Below are 23915 nucleotides of genomic sequence, written 5' to 3'. Positions count from 1 at the left end.
CTGGAAAAAGCCGTGGGCTGAACCAGTCTAAAAGTGGGAGTCAACCCTTCCGGGTGGGCGTCGCTCTAAATGATGTGACGTAGCGCTGCACTAGGGGGGAGAGGAGGGGCCGGGGGTGACGGACAGATCGATGAGATCCAATCAAAGTGCGCGCATTTCTGAGGCGCGACCCTCCCATCTAGGCCAGAAATGTCTCTGCTTAGGTCAGGCTACAGAAAGGGTAAATTCCGATCACCGATCGAGTCATTTGGAGTGAACATCGTCCGATCACCGATCAGTGGCCGATTGATCGGAGCATCTCTAATTTGTCGTAAAACTTTCTGCATAAGCCGGACGTCGATTAAAGCAGAATGAGTGGCAGGAAGCTTTCGTTTGTCAGCTGAGTGGCAGTGTGAATGAGCAGACCAGTGTTGGACAAAGAACTAAACTCCAGTATTTGAGTCAAAGTATAGATACTGTAATGAAGGATGCACTGTCTTAGGCACTTGTTGGTGCAATAATAGTGGGAAGTAGAGCACCGAAGTCTGACGTCACTTTCAGTAGAGGGCGTCAGTCCCCAGGTTCATGTATTTGTTTAGTTGCATTGAAATCACCATAGGAGGAGTTTTAGATTGATTCATATAAGAACTGTGTTTGAAAAATAAACATGTCATCCCGGCCGCTTCACTCACATGGATATGAAGAATCAACTGACTGAGAGAAAACGCTAATGTTACTGCTGCTGAATTAGTTAGATTTTCGCTAGAAGCAGACTGTATCATATATGAGTGACTGACTGTTGCAAACGATACAGAGACACCTCCCTGACAATAACGCCGAGACAGCTTGTTTATTTTTGGACCACAACGCTTATAGTAGACGATATTAAGATCACCCCATGTTATTCTCCATAGAGAAACTACTTCCGTGAACCAGGGGAATCGTCGGGATGAGCGAGTTACGTCAGGACTTCGGCGCTCTGTTGTGGAGCCGTGGAGATATGATTGACTGTTAACTGAAAGTTTCAGTATTCTACTGGTCTCTGTGATTTACTAGCGTAATCTCATAGCTACTTTTGCTATTTCTCTGGTTGTATCTTTTCGTTGTAGTTCTCTATCTGTATGCCAGGTCCAGTATGTATGTACAGTATGTATAAATGAAGAGATTGTGACGTCGTCACTGGTGGTGCGCTGGAGTAGTTGGTGGCCTGATGCTAGATGTCATACATATTTCTCAACCAGAAGTGAACGTTGCTCTGTCAAATTTGTACTCGAGTTAACCCATTCTGACCTGAGATCAGATTCTGAAAATGTCTTCTACATCCTGACAGTTTTCAGTCGTTCTTCGATTTTTCAAAAATAGCAGACCTACAAGCTCGTAGCGCGCCACTCGGTGGCGCGCTATGAGCTTGTAGATCTGCTATTTTTCAATAGCTAAAGCATAACATGATGCTAACACCAAAAGGGGTTCCCGCACAGAATGAGTTTTAAAGTACTGAAGGAATACCAACAAAGTCGAAGTAAAACTATGCCTGACCCTAAACTTATTTCGAACCTTATTCTCACTAAAACAAAACGAGATGGATTATGGGTACCTGTTGCCTATACTGGGAGGAGGGCTGGGGACAGTTCAGACATCTGCCCTACCAGACGGTGACATCATCAGTAGGCCAGAACAATAGTTCTATAAAGTTTATATTATAACCATGCTACCTTGCAGGAAGAGAAAGGCTGTTGTTGGGGAGCCCAGAAGTTCATCAAGAGGGCTGTTGTACCACTGTGTGTGTGTGTGTGTGTTTTGACCACTGCAGCAGCAATGCTAGTACAGCACAGAGTACTGTACAGAGTACAGTACGGATAGTACACTACAGTACGGTACAGCACAGTATGGTACAGTAAGAATAGTACAGTATGAATAGTACGGTACAGTACAGATAGCACAGTATGGTACGGAACAGTGCCAGTACGGTACAGTACTACTACAGTGCATTACTGTACAAGTAGTACAGTACGTATAGTTGCACCGCTCAGTTCGCACAGGTGTGATTTCTTTTGTTTTACATTTCAGCTTTTTTTGTCAGAATACGGTAGTCCCTTTTTATTCCCTCTTGTTGCAGACCAACCTACACACACACACACCGTCGCCGTAGATAATAGCAAGTTTTGTCGGCCCGAGTAATCAAAGTGAATGGCTGTGTGCGAGCTCTGAGCAAGGCGTTGCCTAGCAACGGCCGTTGTCAAAAAATATATTTTAGCGACCATGTTTTATATCGATTACTATCTAAAGTGCAAGTCTGCATGCCATTGGCATTTGGGTGGTGCAAAATGCTGTTCCCTGCTTTTGGGCTCTCTAATACAGGATGCCTGCCCTCATTCTAGTGACCTTTGCCTTTAATGGACACGCCTACCCCACCTATAAGGTGTTGCCTGCACTGATAACACAGCCTGTCGGCGAAAAAAAAAATGCATATGAATTCCTGTGTCCACACGTAATCATGAAATAGGATTTGTTGGACCATAACAGTGCCATGCATAACATCTCTAGGGCCTTCTACACCGTATACTGTCTGTATGTTTTGTAAACTAACATACAACCGGAAACCAGACCGTGGCCTTGTGGTTAGAGTGTCCGCCCTGAAACTGGGAGGTCGGCGGTTCGATCCCCGGCCGGGTCATACCAAAGACTATAAAAATGTGACCCAATGCCTCCATGCTTGACACTCAGCAATCAGCATCAAAGGGTTGGATTGGGGAGTCAAATCTACTAATGAAATGATTCCCGAGCGCGGCACGGCTGCAGCTCACCGCTCCTTGGCTGCGGCTCACTGCTCCAAGAGATGGGTCAAATGCGGAGAACAAATTTCACTGCGGTAACGTGTGTGACAAATCGTATGACTTTGACTTTGACTTTGTCTAGGTCAAGTGAAATCAGCTGGCCTCTTTAAAAAAAATAAGCTAATCACTTCCTATAGGGCAACAACAATGGCTGAGATGATCACTTCCATTCTGCAAATGATGAAATCTCACTTCCTAAAGATGGAAACAAATTCACATTTTTTGTTGTGGTTTTCGGCACTGGGTCCATCCCCTATTGTTAGAACGCCCCACGGCTGCCAGTTGTAAACTGCTCTCCTCAGCTATTCGGCTAAGGGAACAACAATGGGCAGAGCTATTTGTAGATCTGCATTTCCCTCAACTGACCGACCATTGGCAGGAATGCAGACTAAAATGATCTAGTCTTAAACCACGATGAAACCTAGTGGTCCTATATTGGGGGCAAACATTCAGCGAAAATAGCAGATCTACAAGGTTACGTGTTGCAACGCATATATGAGCAATATACACTAATAGTAAATACATTTTGTGTAGAGTGGAATAAATGAGCTGACCAAGTATAGAGGACCCTGGTCAACATAAACGGGGTTCCTCCTTTGATTTAGCCCTTGAACTTCACAGCCCCCCCCCCCCCCCCCCCCTAACCCTAACCCCCCCAACACCCTCCCATCTCTTACTTACAATAGCCTAGTTCTATTGTCCCACTTACAGAGGAATCTGCACCCCCCTGGCTAGTAGGAGTTGGTGGAAAAGCGAGTTGAGATCCCGGGGTCAATGTTTAATAAGTTGGTTTATTTGTGGTTGAGGTCACAAGTGCTGGCGGAGGCAAGGCATCATGGTCTTTTTTTTGTGTGTGCTTGTGAATCCAATACTCGGCCAGTAGAATCACATGAGCGCTCTCTTCTGTAGGGATAACTCGATTGTATTTTGACATGAAAGCCTTTATGACAGTGAGTCTCTCTCACTGGGGCCTCATAAGGAAATGGAATGCCCTTGTTTTACCGTGCCTGGGTTCAGTGTCACCGCCGCGCATCTAGTAGGGTTTGTTTTAGCTATGCAGTCTTTCTAGGTAAGTGGGATTTCCTCTCAGTAGATTATGATGCACTGCAGGAGTGTGCATGTGTAAAGGGGGCTTTGGTAAAGAATACCTTCCGAAAAGAGAACAGAAAATGGTCTTTGTTAGATTTTAGATTCCTAAATCATATCAAGGCCTAGTTCATATCCTAGTATGCATATTGCGTATTTTGGATGAGGAATGAACCAAGGTCTAAATGTGTTTTTTTTAATAGAATAATTTGAGAAGATCAGCCACTCCGCAGTTCTGTTGCGCATATACACTTGGAACGAAGCCTGGCTGGCTGCGCCGCTTGTTGAATTGCCCTTTTGCATGATGGGTAAACTGAGGATGTTGGCCTGCACGATTTGTTCAGATGTGGAAGGCATTATTGTCTTGAAGAGGTGTCGGAAAGGGGAAGTGAGGGCTACAGATTTTGACTCGGGGCCCCAGTCGTCTGCATGCCTTCTGCTGGCACGGAGTGCAGGAAGATGTGGCTGGATTGCCCATGGAAATTTTAACTCCCCAAGTTAAATGTCTGGAAAAAGAGAGTTGTGTGTCTGTGTGTCGTTCTCTCCCCTTAAGCTTAAAGAAATGCTTGCCAACCGCTGGGCCACTTCTTCTGTATCGCTATGAAGTTGCCATTAGCACGATGAGAACGTTTGTCATATCTCTGCTGTCGGGAAGAAACCACCTAACTCCGAAACGTTCATCTTTCAGGAAATGAAGAAAACCTTATATTAACAATGTATACGACAATGTAATACTGCCTGCAGCCTCACCAAAGTTGGTATTGTGAATTTATATATTGTCAATTAATTGCATGAGAGGAGGAGGAGGAGGAGGAGGAGGAGGAGGAGGAGAGGTGGTGGTGGAGTTAGCTGCTTTAGCAGACAGTTTGAGGGTCCAATGGATTTGAGAGCTTTTGTCCGAGGCGCTTTTTACTACTTTTCATTGGTTCAGTATTTTTTTTTAACTAAAAACCAAAGGTTAGCACTGATGGCACTGATTTATTAAAAAAATAAAAATGGAGTTAGGGGGTTTCCAACCGACGGCAACGATATTTATCCTTATTACCCAGTAATCCCGGAGATGTGTCGCCATGCATGCCATCTTCCCTAAAGCAGCATCAGCAGAAATGAAGAGAAGCCCCTGCTAGCTCCCGTTTGTTTTTCTTAGAAATGTTCCCAAGACTGCCACATATGATTTGTAGTTAGAAGTCCCAGTGCTTGAATTGAAACACGGCGCCCCTCCTAGGCCAGTCACGCCACCACCTAGTAGTACGTGCTGAAGTAGCTGAAGCAGGGTTAATCTGGGCCTGTACCACCATATTATGCAGCAATAATAACCCCTTTAGACCTGGGAACGATTCTACAAATGTCTTCTGAATCCTGACGGTTTTCTGAAAAACCCATGTTTCTATGTGTCAGTCGTTCTCAAACATTTTCATGTCAAGGACCTCTAGAATTATTGTATTTGGCCGCTGACACACGTCTGAAAATATGTTGTTCCAGGGGGGGGGGGTCCCCCCAGAAGCAAAGATTTGAGTTAAAAACGTTGTCTCTGAGAGAATATATATTCAAAGATTTGCACCACATTCTCACGAAAATAGCAGACCTACAAGTTAATAGCGTGGCACTTGGTGGAGTTGGTGCCGCCCTATGAGCTTGTAGATCTGTTATTTTTCAACAGCTAAAGCATAACGTGATGCACCAAACGGGGTTCCCTTCCCGCCCCAAAATGGGATAAAGGAGCTGAGGCATGATTTATCTGGGTCTGTACTAGACTGATTTTGACACCCCATTTTGATTTAGTTTTAGTCATATTTTACTCATCTGAAATGCTTTAGTGTTAATGTAGTTTTAGTCGAGTAAATATCATAAGATCTTAGTCGACTAAATGTACAGTTGACTAAAATGTGAACGATGACTAAAATGTGTTTTGGCAGGTCTTGATGGCGGTGTAATGCCTGATTTTACACTTGGTTGCACTCTGAAAATAGCAGTGCGACGCGTTGTAGAGCCTGTAGATCGGCTATTTTTCCGCTGTTGACATACAAGTATGGCAGAAACACCAAAGAGAACAAACAAACAACCATGCCAAGCAAGAATCATTGTGTCGGTGAATAAAGGTTGCACGACAATTGAGGCTGGATATTGCCAACAACCTCACCATCGATACGTATCGCGATACAGAGGCCACATAACATATACCATAATTGTATTGTGATACGTGTTGATTTTGAATAATGACCGTGTGTGCTACAAAATGTACCGGTCCTAGAGCACCGATGACCGATTGCCGATATTTTGACTAATATATATTGTCAGAAAAATGAAAAACGTAGTTGATGACATTTAAAATGAAAAGCAAGGGGGGAAGAAATACAAATAAGAACAATGAATGTTTTGAATACATGCAAAAGATTGAATCAGATATATTCGTAACTGTCGGTGCAGAAACCGATCCTTATGTTAAACACAATTAGAGAATGTAGAAGAATTGTTATTTTGAACGTTTACCATAACAAAATATTCTTTAGTTTTGGCTCTGCGAGACCAGGTATCATCAAATGGTGGGCCTTTTAATAAACCATTATAATGAATAATAATGGGCCTTGATATAAACTGCTTTTCAGATAAATGTTGAGCCTTTTGCAGTGTTTGCCTGTAAACATGCTGTGACGTAGTGTGTTGTCGTCGTCTTGTCTGTCATCTTTGTTTTGGTTATCTTCTGGGAGACTACGTCCATGTGTACCCCCCCTCCCCCAAAACACACACACACACACACACACTCCCGCGTCTTTTTGTTTGATTTGCTCCTGTGAAAGGAGGGGGAAAAAAGTGTTTCAAAACTTTTTTTCATATTTTCCTACTGTCTATTTGGTATTCTGGAGTGGTTCACCCTGGGCTTTTACCATCCTGTGGGCTTGGGTTCATAGCATGGCTGTCTTTAGGGTTTTCTTTGTTTTTTCCTTCATTTGTTCTCCTCTTGGAAGAACATCCTACCTCTCTGTCGGTCTGCCCGCGATAATGCCAAGCACGACTCAAAGACAAGTGCTGATTGAAAATAAAGCTCTGCATTGCAACTTTGTACTTGGGGATGGATAGCTTCCCCCCCCCCCCCCCCCCCCCCCCCCTCTCTCTCTCTCTCTCTCTCTCTCTCTCTCTCTCTTCTCCTTCACTTTTTGTTGAGAACTTGTTTGGCCGCATACTTAAAATAGCTCTCTGACGTGTACAGTCCTGTTAAGGAATGTTACTGCGGCTGTCCAGAGTTCTCTGCGGCAGGAAGTTATGCAAACGTGCATTGCTGAGCACAGAGCTGTGTGATTAGGGTCCTGGAGGACTCCGTTCCTCAGCTTCTTTTTTTCCCCCTTCTCCTTCTTCCACACAGCAGCAGCGCAGGCTGACTAGTTACTGTATGGTCAAAAGGCTCCATTTTTTTCCACTGCCGTTCCATAGCCTGCCTTGTGTAAGAGAGTCCCTTTTGCTGCCCTCCTCCCCCCTTCTCTCCACCTCCACTGCTGTGACTGACTGACTGACTGACAGAGAGGTGGTGAGGAGGTGAGGTACATGGCAGGCTTGATACATGATGAATCATGACTGTTTTTTCCTTTAACGTCCAGTCGGCTGTTGATTCGGTTCTTTTTTCTTTACTAGTCTTTCTTTACCCCCCTGATTCTGTCCCTCTCTCTCTTGAGTCTCTGAACATCTAGAGTGCCTTCGGGAAGGTCCCCCAGTTCCCATCCTACTTTCTTCTCCTCCCATTCTTCTTCTATCTCTCTCTGTCCATCCTGCCTTTCCTCCCCATCCCCCTCCCCTCCCTCCATCCCTGAGGCATTTTCTTTTCTCATGTATATTCCTAGGGGGGGTGGGGGGGTGTTTCCATGGCCCTGACCTCTACTGTGCTGCAGGAGCCACAGAGGTTTCTTAAGAGGATTCCTCGACTTGTCTTGAGCTGCTGCTGATTCAGTGTGTGTGTGTGTGTGTGTGTGTGTGTGTGTGTGTGTGTGTGTGTCATCATTGTTTTGCTCAGAGGTGCAGAATGGCACTGTCTCGTTACTTGGCAGGGGCTTCCCTCAGTGTTCAGGTGTTCCTGGCTTTGGTCCTAACGAATGCGTGTGCGTTCATACAGATAACCTGCTAATAGCCCGTCTCCTTATTAATTTTTGAACAATGACAGCGGTTCTTCTTTTGTGTAACATGTCCCCATGGTTTATAGGCACATCTTATCCATATGCTGGGTTCACAGTTCACACGGGCAGACGCAAAAGATGCAAAGCTACGCAGCGTATTTGTATCCATGTAGCTGAAGTTGGAACCGGCTAAACCTTTTTTTGTGTGTCTCGTTGTAGCCGCTTTTGCAGCAGCTTTACAAGCGGCATCAGATGTATCTTTGCATCTTCGTGTCGCTGGCCTCCATTGAGAATGAACAGTAGACTGTATCTTTTGCATCTGCCTGTGCGAAGCATTATGGTTCTGTACTATAAATGTTCTCATCTGCAGGGTCAACTCTTCAAGCGGGGGGTGTCCCACACACACACACACACACACACACACACACACACACACACACACACACACACATGGATGTTTTTGACCGAGGCTCTAGTATGTTAGCGTTTGTACGCTCGCTTTGTGTCAACCATCCTGGATTAAAGAAGATTAGATTGAATCCTGCCCGTGGCACTTCTGCTATGGAGGATAACTAGCCCTCATGTTTATAGCTGGTGGGGGAAACCCACCCACCCACCCCTCCCCTGCTGCATTCTGGTGGTGTCTTCAGTGTTGAAAGCAGTTTGACATAATTCTGCACAGCAAAACTAAATAGTGTAGAATTGTGCATGCAAAGGCAGGCATTCTTTACACTACTCACATGACCTTTTTGTTCTGGGTAGTTCACTGTTGGTATTCATGTTTTGATGTAGAATTGATAACACTGTGTCATTCACCACTGCATGCTCTGACAGCTGTCTGAGATAATGCTTTATTTGAGATGGCAGGTCAAGCTTGTCCAACTTGCAGTGCCATCAACATACACTGTAGCTCTGGGGAAACAGGTGATTTCAATTTGAATTAGTTTCCTATGTTATTTAGACATATGTTCTATACTAATCGTGCTCCCTAGACGTAAATCATTCCACACTGGGCTAGCTACAGTGAGTCTGGATTAACCAAACTTTTAAATCGTTTATGGATCAATTCTTAATAGCAAACGTCTAATATTTAAGGCTGGCAGTGCTTTGTTAGTCTTGTGAGATATCTGAAGACCAGAAAAAGCACCCTTGGTAGCTTTTTGTTGATTCTGAGACGCGACAGGCTGTAGTACTGATGTTTTATTTCCTTTTTTTCACCCCCTGCCCAGGACGGCTTGGATGCGCTGGTGTACGACCTTGACTTCCCCGCCCTGAGGAAAAACAAGAGCATTGACAACTTCTTGAATAGATGTAAGTACTAAGCACATACAATGCCTTTCGCTTCATGGCCTCCTTTTTCCACCCCTCCCTCCTTGTCTTTCGCTTCTATCGTTCATATTTGCAGACCCCCCCCCCCCCCCCCACTACATATTGGTATAAGCCTCAGCCAAAGGAACGAGGGCTTCTTTTTTTTGGGTCAGCGCCTCCATGCAGGCTCCGGCACAATTGTGTCTGCTGCGTGTTCCCCCAACAAAGGGGCTTTCATGAATGGCTGGTGACCCACATGATGCCTATCATGATGGCTTCCATCTATCGCAGACTGGGGAGCTATGGTAGAAAATACAAGGGCTAGAGGAAGAGTAGGGATGCTCCCCATCAGACTGGGGAGCTATGGTAGAAAATACAAGGGCTAGAGGAAGAGTAGGGATGCTCCCCATCAGGTTGTTTTTTGGGACCGATCACCGATATATATTCTTTTTTCATGATCGGCCGATACCAATCTTGTGCTTAAGGAGAAAATCTGAATATCTCCCAAATTATTATACGTCAAAACTCCTGTCAAAACTGTTCCTGTGTGTGGGGAGGAAGGGGAGAATGTTTTAGGCCTGTCTCAAAGATGCAAAACGATATTATATTATACTATATATCTGATTGACTTTTATACCACTTAAATGGTATAAGACTATAGAGGTGTCAAAAAAAGAATTAGAATCGCGATTCCCGTTATGAATGACTCAAAATCGATTCATGTTTTCCAAAAATCGATTTTCTTTTATTTTCTTTTCTTTTCTTTTCTTTTCTTTTCTTTTCTTTTCTTTTCTTTTCTTTTCTTTTCTTTTCTGTAGTCACTTCAGTCCTATGTATTGAATCGAGAATCATTTAGATTTTGAATCGAATCGTGACCCCCAAGAATCTGAATCGAATCGTGGGACACCTAAAGATTCACAGCCCTATATAAGACGGTTTCTCCACATAGGGTAAATTGCCGATCACCGATCGAGTCATTTGGAGTGAACTTCCGTCCGATCACCGATCGATCGGTGGCCCATTATCGGAGCATCTCTTGAGTAAAAGTCTGTATAGGCTGAGAGTCTGAGAACCCGAGTCCTGACATCACTCGTTCATAACCTTGGGTCGCACATGTTTTTCTCCATGGAGAATAACATTGGGTCATCTTAGAATCGTGGTTCAAAAATAAACCCAACTGTCTCTCTGATATTGTCGGGGAGGTGGCTCTGTATCGTTTATAACTCATTCTGCGGCAGTAACAACATCGTTTTTATTTTCTCAACGTCAGTTGATTCTTCATAATTATCCAAAATGCTGCGTTCACATGGGCACATGGCCAAAAGACGCAAAGATGCAAAGCTACACAGTGAATTTTTAGCTGTTCGCTGCAAACTACAAACTTGCACTTTGCAAGTTTGCATCTTCGTGTCGCTGGCTTCCATCACAAATGAATGGTAGACTGTATCTTTGCATCTGCCCGTGTGAACGCAGCATATGAATCAAACCGCCATGTTCATTTTTGTTTATTTTTGGAACACAGTTCTCATTTGACGCAATATATATAGAAAAAAAAGTCTATAGGAATTCAGAATGTGGACATCCACGAAACGTAGGATAGACTTCTGTGCTTTATGAGGATGGTGTAGAAAGTTTTAAGGATAACCATGCAAAACAGTTATCGCTGTTGGAAACCTTGTATTTCCAAAAAAGATGAATAACCTGTGTTGAGTGTGTTCCTGTTCCAATGGCTCTATTGTAGTTATTATTCAGTCAGTAGTCACAAGCTCTTGTTAATACACTTTTCACTGATGCAGGAAATTATTAACCTATATTGCATTTTTCCATATTGTTATTATCATTTGGCTCAACCTCAACATGGCCAATAAATGTAACACTGGCCTGGGCCGTGGCTCAGCGGTCCAGGCACCTTGGCCGGTAGCCCGAGTCTGCCAGTCTATCCTGACGGCCTTTACTGCATGTCATCTCTCTCCCCATTTCCTGTCAGCCTACTGTCTGTCCCTAAAATAAAGGCGAAAGCCGCAAAAAAAAAGGATATTTAGCACTGAGGTGCACTGCCCACAATGTTTACGTGCCCACTCTTCCTGCACCCTTTTGCAATGTGAAATGCCACCGAATTCGTAATCCTTGCCCACATTAATTGCTTCCATCTTCATATGGAATGAAGCCCCAACATTTGAAAGCTTTATTGCAATGGGGAAATTTCTGAACGTCTCAGCATCTCCACGTGCTGAAAATAGCTGATCTACAAGCTCACAACGTGTGGTGGACGCGACGCGTTGTGAGCTTGTAAATCTGCTATTTTCAGCATGCAACATGTCGTACAACGAAGAATATACTAGGTAGGAAAATACTATAACTATTGACCGTTTCATGTCTGCAACTCTTTGTTTGTTTAGTTTTTTCGGAGTTGATCAGTGTGCACGCCGCCGCCGCTTGTTACGACTCGCATGGGCACATGCGCAGGCACGTCACTCACGTGCATGGCAGGCACTCGGGCCAGAGGCAGGGAGAGAGAGAGAGAGGGGACTCAGCGATTGAGCCAAAAGAAAGTCATATTTTCTTATCGCACTAAGCCCAGCGCCCGTGCCTCAGTGTTGAGTTAAAAAAAAAAAAAAAAACGTTTTTATTAATTAATTTCCTTTTTTCAAGTATCACCGGTGCGACCTCGTTAAATGTTAAGTAGCACCTTAAGAAATTAAGTGTAATATGCGACCTGGTGCGTGGAGCCCTGTACATATTACATAAGTATGCGTGCCCCGGTTATTTTCTGTAGTCTGCTCTTGACTGCATATTGACCCCATGTGCTGCTACAGCAGCAGTTCAGTTGTGTTTATATCATGACTTTTATTTAATGTTTTATTTCTTAGTCCCAACTGGGGCCGTTCAAGACATGTCCAACAGTCCTGCCAAACTGTGAAAGTTTGAATTCTCTTATTCAAGTGCCGCTGCTGACTGCAAACTAGTGAGTGCTGAGCCTTGGGGGCTGAAAGCTGTCATTCCGCATTTGTTCAATTAGTTTTGGTACAGTACTTTTAGTGTTCAACAGCCAAGCGTTGGAAACGCTGTGATGGACATTAATGGACTTTAAGCTGTCTTGTGAGAAAAGACCTGTCGCCAATGGCATGCGCTGCCTCAAGGGCTCTCTCTGGTCAACTGAACGCTTTCCAGGAGGAGCGCTGCATGCATTCTGCAGTGCAACCACCTGAACTGCTCTGTTCATAATATTACAAGCGCTCGTTTTACTGTAGAAAAAGAATGTCCTATAAGTTCTGGGGAAATTCTTTGAATAATAGTAGTTTATGTTTTGTTTATGATTGCCGACCTCTCCCACCCTGCCAGCTCTCTTTTTTGCACCCTCTCTGCCCTCAGGTAAGAGACTTCGGTCTCTAAAGTGCAACACCCTCCCGCGTTAAGAATAGCATTTATCCCGAGGCTGTTCGCCTTCCTGAATGCCGACCCTCTTTTCACTCGCACTTTACAGCGCAAAGCTGCTTTGTAAGAACGACGAACTGCGATGAATTGCTATTTATTTAACGTGAATTGCAATTGCATTCTTCTTATTTATTGGTCCCCTCTCATATGGGGGGGGGGGGGGGGTACTTTTGTATCTTTTTCTACCGTCTGAATATGTGAATATGTATGTCTGTTTTTAGAGCACTGAAACAAATTCCAATCGAGACTGTTGACATGGCAAAAAGAGTATTGAATCTTGAATCTTCATACATTTGTTTCATCCAGCCAGCTAGTTATAGGAATCTTCTTTAAGTAGGGATCTTGTTCCCTGGATCTCCTCCCCTAAGTGGAAATGACTTCTTCTAATAGCCTCAGCCATGACTTTTATTTTTAGATGAATTGAACTTGGATGCCCCCCCCCCCCTTCCATGACACTCATTCCTGTGCCCGTTGTGACCCATGTGAATCAAACGAGAATCCCCTTAGTTCAACTATGACCAAATTTGGCCGAGCAGTGAATGTCGTCTCCCCCAGGGGAGAGCCAGCATTGTTGCATCAGGGAGAGGCCTGTTCTCTCAGTATAAAGCAGCAAAAGTACTCCAAGCCAACCCCTCTCAGCTGTGCAGACGAGGGCCCATTGTCAACGAAGGTTGAGGTTTCCTCTCCCGTTCTCTTTGCCAACAAGTGTGGAAGTTCTCCATAAATCCACATAAAATTGCCCTCGTTTTATCTGGACAAAGCAAAGCACAACACCCACATTTGGTGAAGGGGGGGGGGGGGGGGGGGGGGGGGGGCAACAGTTAGAGAATCATAGCCAGTAAGCTAAGCTAAACCATCATGTCCTGCATTATGTATAGCAACTCAAATGTCACTAGTTTCAGCATTAAAATAAATAAAAATAATACTGTATATACTTAGGTTTCTGAGGATATTAAGGCTCCACTCATGAGATCAATGCAATAATTTTGTCTTTTGCTTCTGTTTTCCAGATAAGGATACGATTAGTAAAATCCGGGATCTGCGCATGAAAGCAGAGGACTATGAGGTAGTTAAAGTTATTGGGAGAGGAGCGTTCGGCGAGGTGCAGTTGGTAAGTTTCCCCATTGTTGCTTGTTTTTTTTTAAACAAAGTGTTGTGTGGGCACACAATGTGTTTTAACAGGCCTTACTATTGCGCATATAGAAAGTATACATCCAAAGTGTTGTATTATTATTATATTGGAATAATATTATCTGCTACTTTTGGCATTCGTCATGTCAGCTAAATACCGTCACTTTCACTTTATTTGATTGTTTTCCCAAGAGCGACCGACCCCTGAAAGGGCATTTAACTTTGATTTTAGCAAAGTCATATTGTCACACTTCAGGGGCATTGTTGCCCTATTATTATCCCTTCTGTATATTAATCCCACCCCTTTTGACCCTTTTCCAGGTTAGACACAAAGCAACGAGGAAGGTCTACGCCATGAAGCTGCTGAGCAAATTTGAGATGATCAAGAGGTCGGACTCTGCTTTTTTCTGGGAGGAGAGGGACATCATGGCCTTTGCCAACAGCGCCTGGGTAGTGCAGGTACCTGGCCCTTTCGAAGCTTATTAATATAAATACCAATTTCTTTTCACCCAGTGTCAATTATCTAATCCTGGGCGCTATACACTCCCTCTGCCAACCTTGGGGAGAGCAACGGCACATATGCATGAGGAGTCCAAGCCGTTTATTTTCACCTGAGGGGGGGGGGGGTGGGGGGGGGGGGGACACGTAATCCCAACCAGTTCCTTTCCCCTCCCATCAGGCACCCCCCCTGAGGTATACCCTCACAAAAAACATGCAGTAATCCTGGTCTCTTAAACTGCCTCCCCCTGGCCAGCCGGGGCGCCTGATGGAGGGGAAAGGAACTGGTTGGAATAACGTGTTCCTTCCACGCGCTACGTCCAACCAGGGAAACTCCCCCCCCCCCCCCTGTCAAGGAGCAACTTGGACACTCGGGCATGAAGGAAGCATGAGTTCAAGTCCGTTGCTCTCCCCAGGTTGGCGGAGGGTGTGTATAGAGCCCCAAGGATCACATTAGATAATTGACACAGGGGTGAAAAATGTGTTACAAAATCGTGGGATAAAAAATATTTTAGTCAAATGAAATTAAATATTTTTTCCGTTTTACCCCCCCCCCCCACCCCCGCAGCTCTTCTTTGCCTTCCAGGATGACCGCTACCTCTACATGGTGATGGAATACATGCCCGGTGGAGACCTGGTCAACCTGATGAGCAACTACGACGTCCCGGAGAAGTGGGCCCGCTTCTACACGGCCGAGGTGGTCCTGGCGCTGGACGGCATCCACGCCATGGGCTTCATCCACCGGTAAAACCTATACATCTACGTTTAGCCCATTCTGACCTGAGATCAGATTCTAAAAATGTCTTCTACATCCTGACAGTTTTCCATTCTGACCTGAGATCAGATTCTAAAAATGTCTTCTACGTCAGTCGCTCTTCGATTTTTCAAAAATAGCAGACTTACAAGCTCGTAGCGCTCAATATTTCATGTCAAGGACCCCAAAAATGTTCTGTATTTGGCCACCGACGATCTGAAAATATCTTGTTCCAGGGACCTCCCCAGTAGCAAAGATTTGAGTTAAAAACTCACTCTGTAACAATATATATTCAAAGATTTCAGGCACATTTTCACGACTTTTCAAAAATCGCAGACCTACAAGTTCATAGCGCGGCACTCGGTGCCGTGCTATGAGCTTGTAGGTCTGCTATTTTTCAATAGCTAAAGCATAACGTAATGCTAACACCAAAAGGGGTTCCCGCCCCAAAATGGGTTAAAATTACATCACCATTCATAGCAAAACACAGTATTGAGTATGAACTAGTTTCATTTACCGTACTCATTATGTAAATAAGTTATGTATGCACAGGACCATAATTGTCTATTATTTACAAAGTGGGCTTGTTGCAGTGAAGCCCTTGCGAGGCATTGTGTTGGTATTATTATCTGTGGTGCTCTGACGGTGTATCACAGCGTGTCCCTTTCTGTCTCCTCCAGGGACGTGAAGCCTGATAACATGTTGCTAGACAAAGCAGGCCACTTGAAGTTGGCAGACTTTGGCACCTGTATGAAAATGAACAAGGTTAGTATCACATTTCAGTCTCTAGTGTGTGCCACTAATATGACGAGCATTATTCACACCACTCGCACGGTATCTATAGAGCGTCGCAGTCCGTTCCCCCCCCCCCCCCCCCCCCCCCCGAGAGACCAGGAAAATAAATCCCCGTTCATTTTCCTCTTAGACTTTTCAGAAAGTATTTATTTGAAGACGTTTACGGCGCGGACAAAAAGCCAGCTCTTGTCGTGACGAATCATGACAATAAACACAATGTTTTGGGCCAAAAAAAGAATTAGAAAGTAGGAAAAAATGGCAGGTTACAACACTTTTTTTTCTTTTTTTTTGTTTGTTTTTTTTGTTTGTTGTCATGATTAATTTTGTCATGACTTCGTACGACGCTTATAAGGGTCTTTAAATAAATATTTTATGAAATGTCTGTGGGGGAAAAATGCATTTGGGATTCATTTCCTGGGCCTGGCGTCGTCATGAAAGGGGGCGCGACTGCGACGCTCTATAGAAGAGATAATGTGAGTGAGTGCCGTGACAATTGAAAAAAAAACATGTCTTGTGTTTACATTACATCACACCCGCTGCCATGCAGCCCGTTGTCTCGTTAGTGTGATTGAGATTTGCCTGTGTTGTTGCCCCTCCCCCTGTCAGGACGGTATGGTACGATGTGACACAGCGGTGGGAACGCCGGACTACATTTCGCCCGAGGTACTGAAATCCCAAGGAGGAGACGGATATTATGGCCGAGAGTGTGACTGGTGGTCCGTGGGAGTCTTCCTGTATGAAATGCTCGTTGGTGAGTGTGACTATATGAAGGTGAAATGGCCGTCTGGGGGACCTCAGCTGCCATGTTGAAATTTGAGTTCAATTTATTAAGCTTATACTACTGGCATAAATCATGTCAAGAGTGCTTTATGAAATGAATAAAAACGACATAAAATACAAAAACACTGACGGAACAGGAGTAAGACAAAATAAATTAAAGCGATTTATTCCAGGGCCTGTGTGTGTGGGCCCTGACAGGAAAGGCATGATTACAGTTTGTCACCTTTTGTATGCTACCTATTGAATCGAAAGGAAGGGTTTACACGGAGTCTTGTTGCCGTGGCACCTATCCTGTGTTTCATACTGCTATTTATTCTCCCCCAGAATGGTACATTCCAAGCTCTGTCTGGCCATGTTTATGTTGCACTGCATTGCTTTTTTTTTTCTTCCTTCTTCTCGTGTTTGTCTATGATTGTTCCATCATGGGCAAAAATCGCTGTGTGGACATAGCAGTAACTCACGGGGCCGTTTTTTGCCTTTTTTTTTTTTTATAACCTTATTTATAGGATTTTCAATTTTTGTAGACAAACAACCCCACATATATCCCACCCTCCCCGGTTCCATCACAAATCAAGACAAAAAAAATAAAAAATAAACAGGTAGTAAAGGATATAAATAATAAATGAATAAAAAAAATACAATAGAATTTGCCTTTTACTAGATTAAGGGGCTGTAGGAAAACACTTAGGACACATCATCAAAATCATCATGAAAGGGTGAATTCAAGGAAAGGGGAGCCTTTACAAATTTCTGACGAGATTTGTACCTGTTGTATCTGAGCTTCTCCAATGTGTTTTGCCTTTTTGCGTTGTGTACAGGCGACACGCCTTTCTACGCCGACTCGCTGGTGGGGACGTACAGCAAAATCATGAACCACAAGAATGCGCTGACCTTCCCCGACGACAGCGACATCTCCAAGGACGCCAAGAATCTCATCTGTGCTTTCCTGACGGACAGGTGAGATGGAGCCACAGAATGAAGGGCTCGTGAAGAGGAGGGCCCTTGTCTTAAGAGCCTTCCTTTGCTTTGGGGCATTGAGTATCCCTCCAGCACAAATGCATTGCTGTGTAGGGGAACCAGGATAGAAATGCCACTGAGAATGGGGGGGGGGAGTCCGTGGCCAAGTACAGATAATTGTGGTGCTCCTTGACATGAGAGAAAGTTTGAGCACCGCTGATACGTTTTTCAAGATTTCAGTAGTTTGCCAGGATTTAGAAGACAATTTGTAGAATCTGATCACAGGTCTAAATGGTTAAACTATAACCTTATAGCTAATAAGGTTAACCAGACCAGAGGCAAAGAATATATATTCAAAGATTTGCGCCACATTGTCACGATAAAAAAAAAAATAGCAGATCTACAAGCTTGTAGCGCGGCACCGAGTGCCGCGCTACGAGCTTGTAGATCTGCTATTTTTCAATAGCTAAAGTACCATTCAAATGGTATTCGTCTGATGCCACAAACGCATTACAATCAGGAGTCGAGCAGCCATAATGTGACGAAACGTTGATCGCGCTCTCTCTCTTCTCCTCCCCCTGACACCGTTCAGGGAAGTGCGACTTGGCAGGAACGGCGTGGACGAAATCAAGAGGCATCCTTTCTTCAAGAATGACCAGTGGACATGGGAGAACATCAGAGAGAGTGAGTTGTAATCATCTGGTATACATTTGAGTTTTAATTGGTAAATGTGCATTTATATAGCGCCTTTTTTTTCCAAGGCGTAGATTGTGTGTTCCCTTCACTCACTCACTCAAGTGCCCCCACACACACACACACACGCACACACACACACACACACACACACACACACCCACACCCACACACACACCGATGGCAGAGGAAACCATGCAAGGCACCAACCTGCACATCGGGAGCAATTCGTTGTTCATCATCTTGCTCAAGGACACTTTGACACTGACTCTGGGGGGAGCCCGGGATCGAACCGGGAACCTTCCGGTTGCCAAGCGGCCACTCTACCCCCTGAGCCACTGCCGCCCCAATGCCTCCATTCATTGGACGAGCTTGCTTTAATGGAGACGATCACGGTTGTCAACATCATATCTCAAGTTGTAGGGCTGATGTTCTAATTGCAGCCATATACAACTCGGCAGTCGTGTGTTTGTGTGTGGGTGTGTGGGTGTGTGGGGTATACTTCCCCACAAAATGCTTTATGGGAATTGACAGACATGAATAGACCGAATATTGTAGTTTCTATTGACCGACTGTAAAAGTCATGGTCATTTAAACTGAAATGCTCATCGAAAGCATGATATGTATGCCTTTAACTGCTTTTGCAAATGGCCAAACAGTCAACAGTGACAGGAAATTCTTGAAAAGGGGTCATGCTATATCCTCTACAACAGTGCTTCTTCTTCTTCTTCTTCCTCTTCCTCTTCACAAATATTTTAGCCTGTGATCCCAAACTAGTGAAAATAGCAGATCTACAAGCTCACACCGCTTTGCTTCGTGCCGCGTTGTGAGCTTGTAGATCAGCTCTCTACTCTCTCTACTACTTTTGCTTTCATTTTCTTCATGAAATTTCCTCATAGACATTTCAAAAAGTATTTATCTAAAGACCTTTTTGAGCCTCGTACAAATCCAACTCGAGTTGTGACAAATCAAGACAACGAACAAAGGCCGAACTGCTATGAACAAATGATTAGAAAGAAGAATAAAACGGCAGGTTACAACACTTTTTTTGTGTTTTTCTTCTTTGTAATTATTTGTTCGCTCCAAAATGTTGTTTGTTGTTGTCATGATTTGTCACTACTCCAGTTGGCTTTGTCCGCGGCAAAAACGTCTTTAAATAAATACTTTTTGAAAAGCCTATGGAGAAAATGAACGGGGAATTCACTTCTGGGTCTCACGTGGTCATGAAAGGGGGCGGGACTGCGACATTGGGATACCTTTTTTGCACTTTGATGCTCGGCGCCCCTCTGCCACGCCTTTTAGCTATACGGCTACATCAGCTGCCCTGCTTGACCCTGGTTTGAACGATTTATTACCAAGTAGTTTTACCCAAAGGAGATTTAGAATGAACGATTGTGAATGAATGGAAATGCTGCACAAAGCCCCTGCAGGTCATGGAGGTTCTTGTTTAACGGCTAAACTTTGTAGATTATAAGCCTTTTATCTACTTATCTATCACAGGCAATATCCAGAAGATATACTGTATTCCTCAGAAGTTTCTTGAGGAAAATATTCATAGCCGATAACGGTGTGGAAGATAACAATCTGTGTAATTGGCGGTTGAAGCTTATCGGCAGTGACACTTCTAGTGATGTATTGTGTTTTGGGAACATTTTTGTATAAATCTATAGCCTAAAGTTTTAGCAAAAAATCTATAGCCCTAAGCCTATAGATTTAGGACGGCCAAGGACAAAATATTTACTATTTCACACATTCTTACATGACCTGTAGGCTAGCTCTGTGGAAGCCCTCATGCTAAAGCTTAAGTCTTGTGTAGATCTACAGGCTTGTAGATCAGTGCCAAATTGTGTGTGCGCGACTCCGACGCACACTGAACTACAAATCACCCTTGACAAGTGCCTTGTTCCTTAAACCTATAGTCCTGAGGACAATTCTACAAATCTTCTCAATCATGACAGTTTTCTGAAAAACCTATGTTTCTATGTCAGCGGTGCTCAAACTATTTCATGTCAAGGACCCCCCAATTATATGCATTTGGCCTCCGACCCCCATCTGAAAATATGTTGTTCCAGGGACGCCCCTTGAAGCTAAGATTTGCGTTAAAAACGTTCGCTCTGAAAGAATATATATTCCAAATTTGCGACACATTTTCAGGTTTTTTCAAAAAATAGCAGACCTACAGACCTACCAAAGGGGGTTCCCGCCCAAAAATAGGTTAAACATAATTTAATACATATAGACATGCCTGTCTGATGTGTATTGATTTGAGCGTAATATGCTACATGCCTGCCCGTCACTTTTGCAGCAATCGAAACCTTAACCTCCTGTTGTATGATGAAAAGAGATGTCGTGTTGTGTATTGGACATTTTAATGTATCGTACCTTTTTTGTTTGTTTGGACCCAATGTTTTATACAATGTCAATACAGTGACCAACTAACTAGTCCATACTATGACGGTGTCGCTTTGCTGAAACTAAATGTTGTCTCATGTGTGACGGAGTGTAAATGGAGCGGCTGTGGCTCAGGAGGTAAGAGCAGGTTGTCCAATGATCCCTGGGTCCGCGGTTCGAATCCCGGCTCCTCCTCCTCCTGTCCACATGTCAAAGTGTCCTTGGGCAAGACACTGAACCCTACATTGGTGTGTGAACGTGGGAAGTGAGGACGCGGGCGTCGACCTTTCGCCGCTTCACCTCCCAATGAATGAATGAATGAATGGACCTTTGAGTAAGCACGTAGTGCACCGAAACTCCCTCCATTATTATTATTATTAAATTCTCTGAATGCTGTGTTCTTTGTGTAGCGGCGGCCCCGGTGGTGCCCGAGCTAAGCAGCGACATTGACACCAGTAACTTCGACGACATCGAGGAGGATCGGGGAGACGAGGAGACCTTCCCCATACCAAAGGCCTTCGTGGGCAACCAGCTGCCCTTTGTCGGCTTCACGTACTACAGCAACAACCAGTGAGTGAACCGCTGTTGTTGTTGTTTTCCTCCACTAAAACCTAAGACCAAAAATGTTTCGCCGACTACCTTTTTCCACTGACGAAACTACATGAAAACGACTAAATATACTGGCGCTTTCGTCAACGAATAAAGACTAAACTGTTAGGAAGGGACTATAGTGGACAAGAGATCCGGTATACGGTAAGTCATTTTACACTTGGTTGCATGCTGAAAATAGCGGATCTACAAGCTCACAACGCGTCTCAGCGCGACGCGTTGTGGGCTTGTAGATCGGCTATTTTCAGCAAGCGTAGAATCAGCCATTATGATGGCACCGAGGCACATTTTAAAAACACATTTTAGTTGACTAAATCACCCGTAGATTTAGTCGACTAAAATTTCATGACATTTACTGTAGTCGACTAAAACTAAACTAACACATTCCAAGTGACTAAAATGTGACCAAAACTAAGTGAAAACTAAAATAGAAACTTGCTGCCAAAAACAAATATCACTTACTACAGCAATTGCCAGTAAGTCAACCAGTAAATGGATTAGTTGTTGCAAACAACATGTGTACTCGGTAGTAGGGGTGGACGATTATGAAATGATGACCGATCTCATTATTATTTTGTCATCAATATCTGTGAAAATAAGGATTATTTGGGACCGATCCGACACCTATATGGCATTTCTATGGCCGATTTTCAATATGCCACCGATTTAATATTGTGCATCCATTAGAGACCTGGAACGCATCTGTGTCACTTCAGCGTTTAAACACGTGAACCATTATTTTATACTTTAGCTGTTTGGAAAAGTTCATACGAGCTTGTAGAGCTGCTACTTTTGGAGAAAAAAAATGTGAAAATGTGTGCAAATCTTTGAATATACAAATATATATTATTTCACAGCAAACGTTTTTAACTCAAAACTCTGTTCCATCCTCCAGGATTCCCCGGCTCTCCAACACCAAGACCAGTGACAAACGCAGCAGCTCCACCAAGGAGGACAAGAGTCACGTGAGTTAGTGGGAAGTGGGAACTAACAACATTTACTGTTTACAGGCCAAGGAGTTATTTAAAACAATAGTGAGTATGACATTATGAAATATAATATAACAATATTTTGATTCGATTTGTTGTTTACAAAGCCTAAAAGGAAAGAAAACATAAATGTGTGATCCTGGTCTCTTAAACTGCCTCCCCCTGGCCAGCCGGGGCGCCTGATGGAGGGGAAAGGAACTGGTTGGAATAACGTGTTCCTTCCACGCGGTACGTCCAACCGGGGAAACTCCCCCCTGTCAGGTGTCAAGGAGCGACTCGGACACTCATGCATGAAGGAAGCATGAGTTCAAGTCCGTTGCTCTCCCCAGGTTGGCGGAGGGTGTGTAGAGCCCAGGATCACATTAGATAATTGACACGGGGGTAAAAAATGGGTTACAAAATCGTGGGATTAAAAAAAAAGAAATTTTTATTTGTATGTCAAGTAAAATGTCATGATCGTGACAACCCTACATAAATCAAGGTCAAAATGAAAGACATAGAATAATAATGATAAACCTTTATTTATATACCGTAGCACCTTTTCAAAATTACAATTACACCTTCAAAACGGGAAGAGACGTCTGTGCGGACAGACGCTGCAGCGCATCCAGGTTGCATGCATACATCTTTTCTCTTGTTGTTTTCTTGCGTTCAGTTGGAGAACCTCCAGAAGCGGATCTTCCAGTTGGAGGAGCAGCTCCACGGTGAGATGCAGCTGAAGGATGAGATGGAGCAGAAGTGCAGGTAATGGCATGGCTCACTTTATTCAGCTCATAACGGGCTCTGTGCACTTAGGCGTGTAACCATTCACTCCACTCACCATACGATTCGTATCACCATACCATTTTTCACCAAAAGATATATTTTAAAGGAAAATGACAGTTTATTTTATTTTTATTTTACCCCCTGAGATTTTTTATTTAAAGGTATATTCAGTGATTTCACTTAATTCAAATATCACTTATTTTTTTGTTTTGTTGTGATAATCCTCCCTACTATAGAGTGTGCTGACCATATAAGGAGTTCCTCCCTGTCCCCAGTTAACCCCTGGGGGTCAAAAAACATTAGGTTTCGTTTTTGACTCTCTATCCTGATTGGACGAAAGTTTGGGTCCCACAGCCAAAAACGAAACCTAAGGTTTTTTGAGTGAAATCACTGAATATACCTTTAACTATATTGTGAAAGAAGTAGCATTACTTTTGACAGTGCAGAAACAGAAAACTTTGATGAGCATCAACGACCATCATCACCTGGGCACAGTCACACACACACACAGCTCCCCTCTACAGTGCTCTACTACTGAAAGTGACGATCATTTCTCTCCAAAAGCACTTTAATATGATGGAATATGACTAAAGCTCACTTTCTTTTTTTTAATCTTTATTTTTTATTTCAATGAATCGATTCATATCGTCGGGATTAACATCGATATACGATATATATCGTTACATGCCTACTATGCACACAGAATAAGTCTTCCTACTTCGGCCGCTTCCCTACTTCTTTCACGGGTGTTAACGATGACAGTAATTATTACGGCTCTGTTCCATTTAGTGTACAGTGGTTTTCAAAG

At 43.8% G+C, this 23915-nt stretch overlaps 1 protein-coding gene across 2 annotated transcripts in view; it reads left to right on the top strand.

Moving 5' to 3' along the window:
* The window catches only part of rock1 (Rho-associated, coiled-coil containing protein kinase 1), a 60576-nt gene that overhangs the window by 5670 nt on the left and 30991 nt on the right, over nt 1-23915 (top strand). For both annotated transcript variants that reach the window (XM_083782017.1, XM_083782016.1), the window contains exons 2-12: nt 9232-9313; nt 13756-13856; nt 14198-14335; nt 14943-15118; nt 15809-15893; nt 16530-16674; nt 17522-17660; nt 18253-18344; nt 21155-21314; nt 22249-22318; nt 22998-23086. In XM_083782017.1, coding sequence (XP_083638143.1) covers nt 9232-9313; nt 13756-13856; nt 14198-14335; nt 14943-15118; nt 15809-15893; nt 16530-16674; nt 17522-17660; nt 18253-18344; nt 21155-21314; nt 22249-22318; nt 22998-23086 — 1277 coding nt within the window. The remainder of the gene's footprint in view (nt 1-9231; nt 9314-13755; nt 13857-14197; nt 14336-14942; nt 15119-15808; nt 15894-16529; nt 16675-17521; nt 17661-18252; nt 18345-21154; nt 21315-22248; nt 22319-22997; nt 23087-23915) is intronic.

The sequence above is a fragment of the Protomyctophum parallelum genome (genome assembly GCF_964188405.1).
Source record: "Protomyctophum parallelum genome assembly, chromosome: 14".
In the NCBI taxonomy this organism is placed as follows: Eukaryota; Metazoa; Chordata; class Actinopteri; order Myctophiformes; family Myctophidae; genus Protomyctophum; species Protomyctophum parallelum.
Note: the sequence above shows the minus strand (reverse complement) of the source record. Positions and strands in the feature narration are given on the sequence as shown.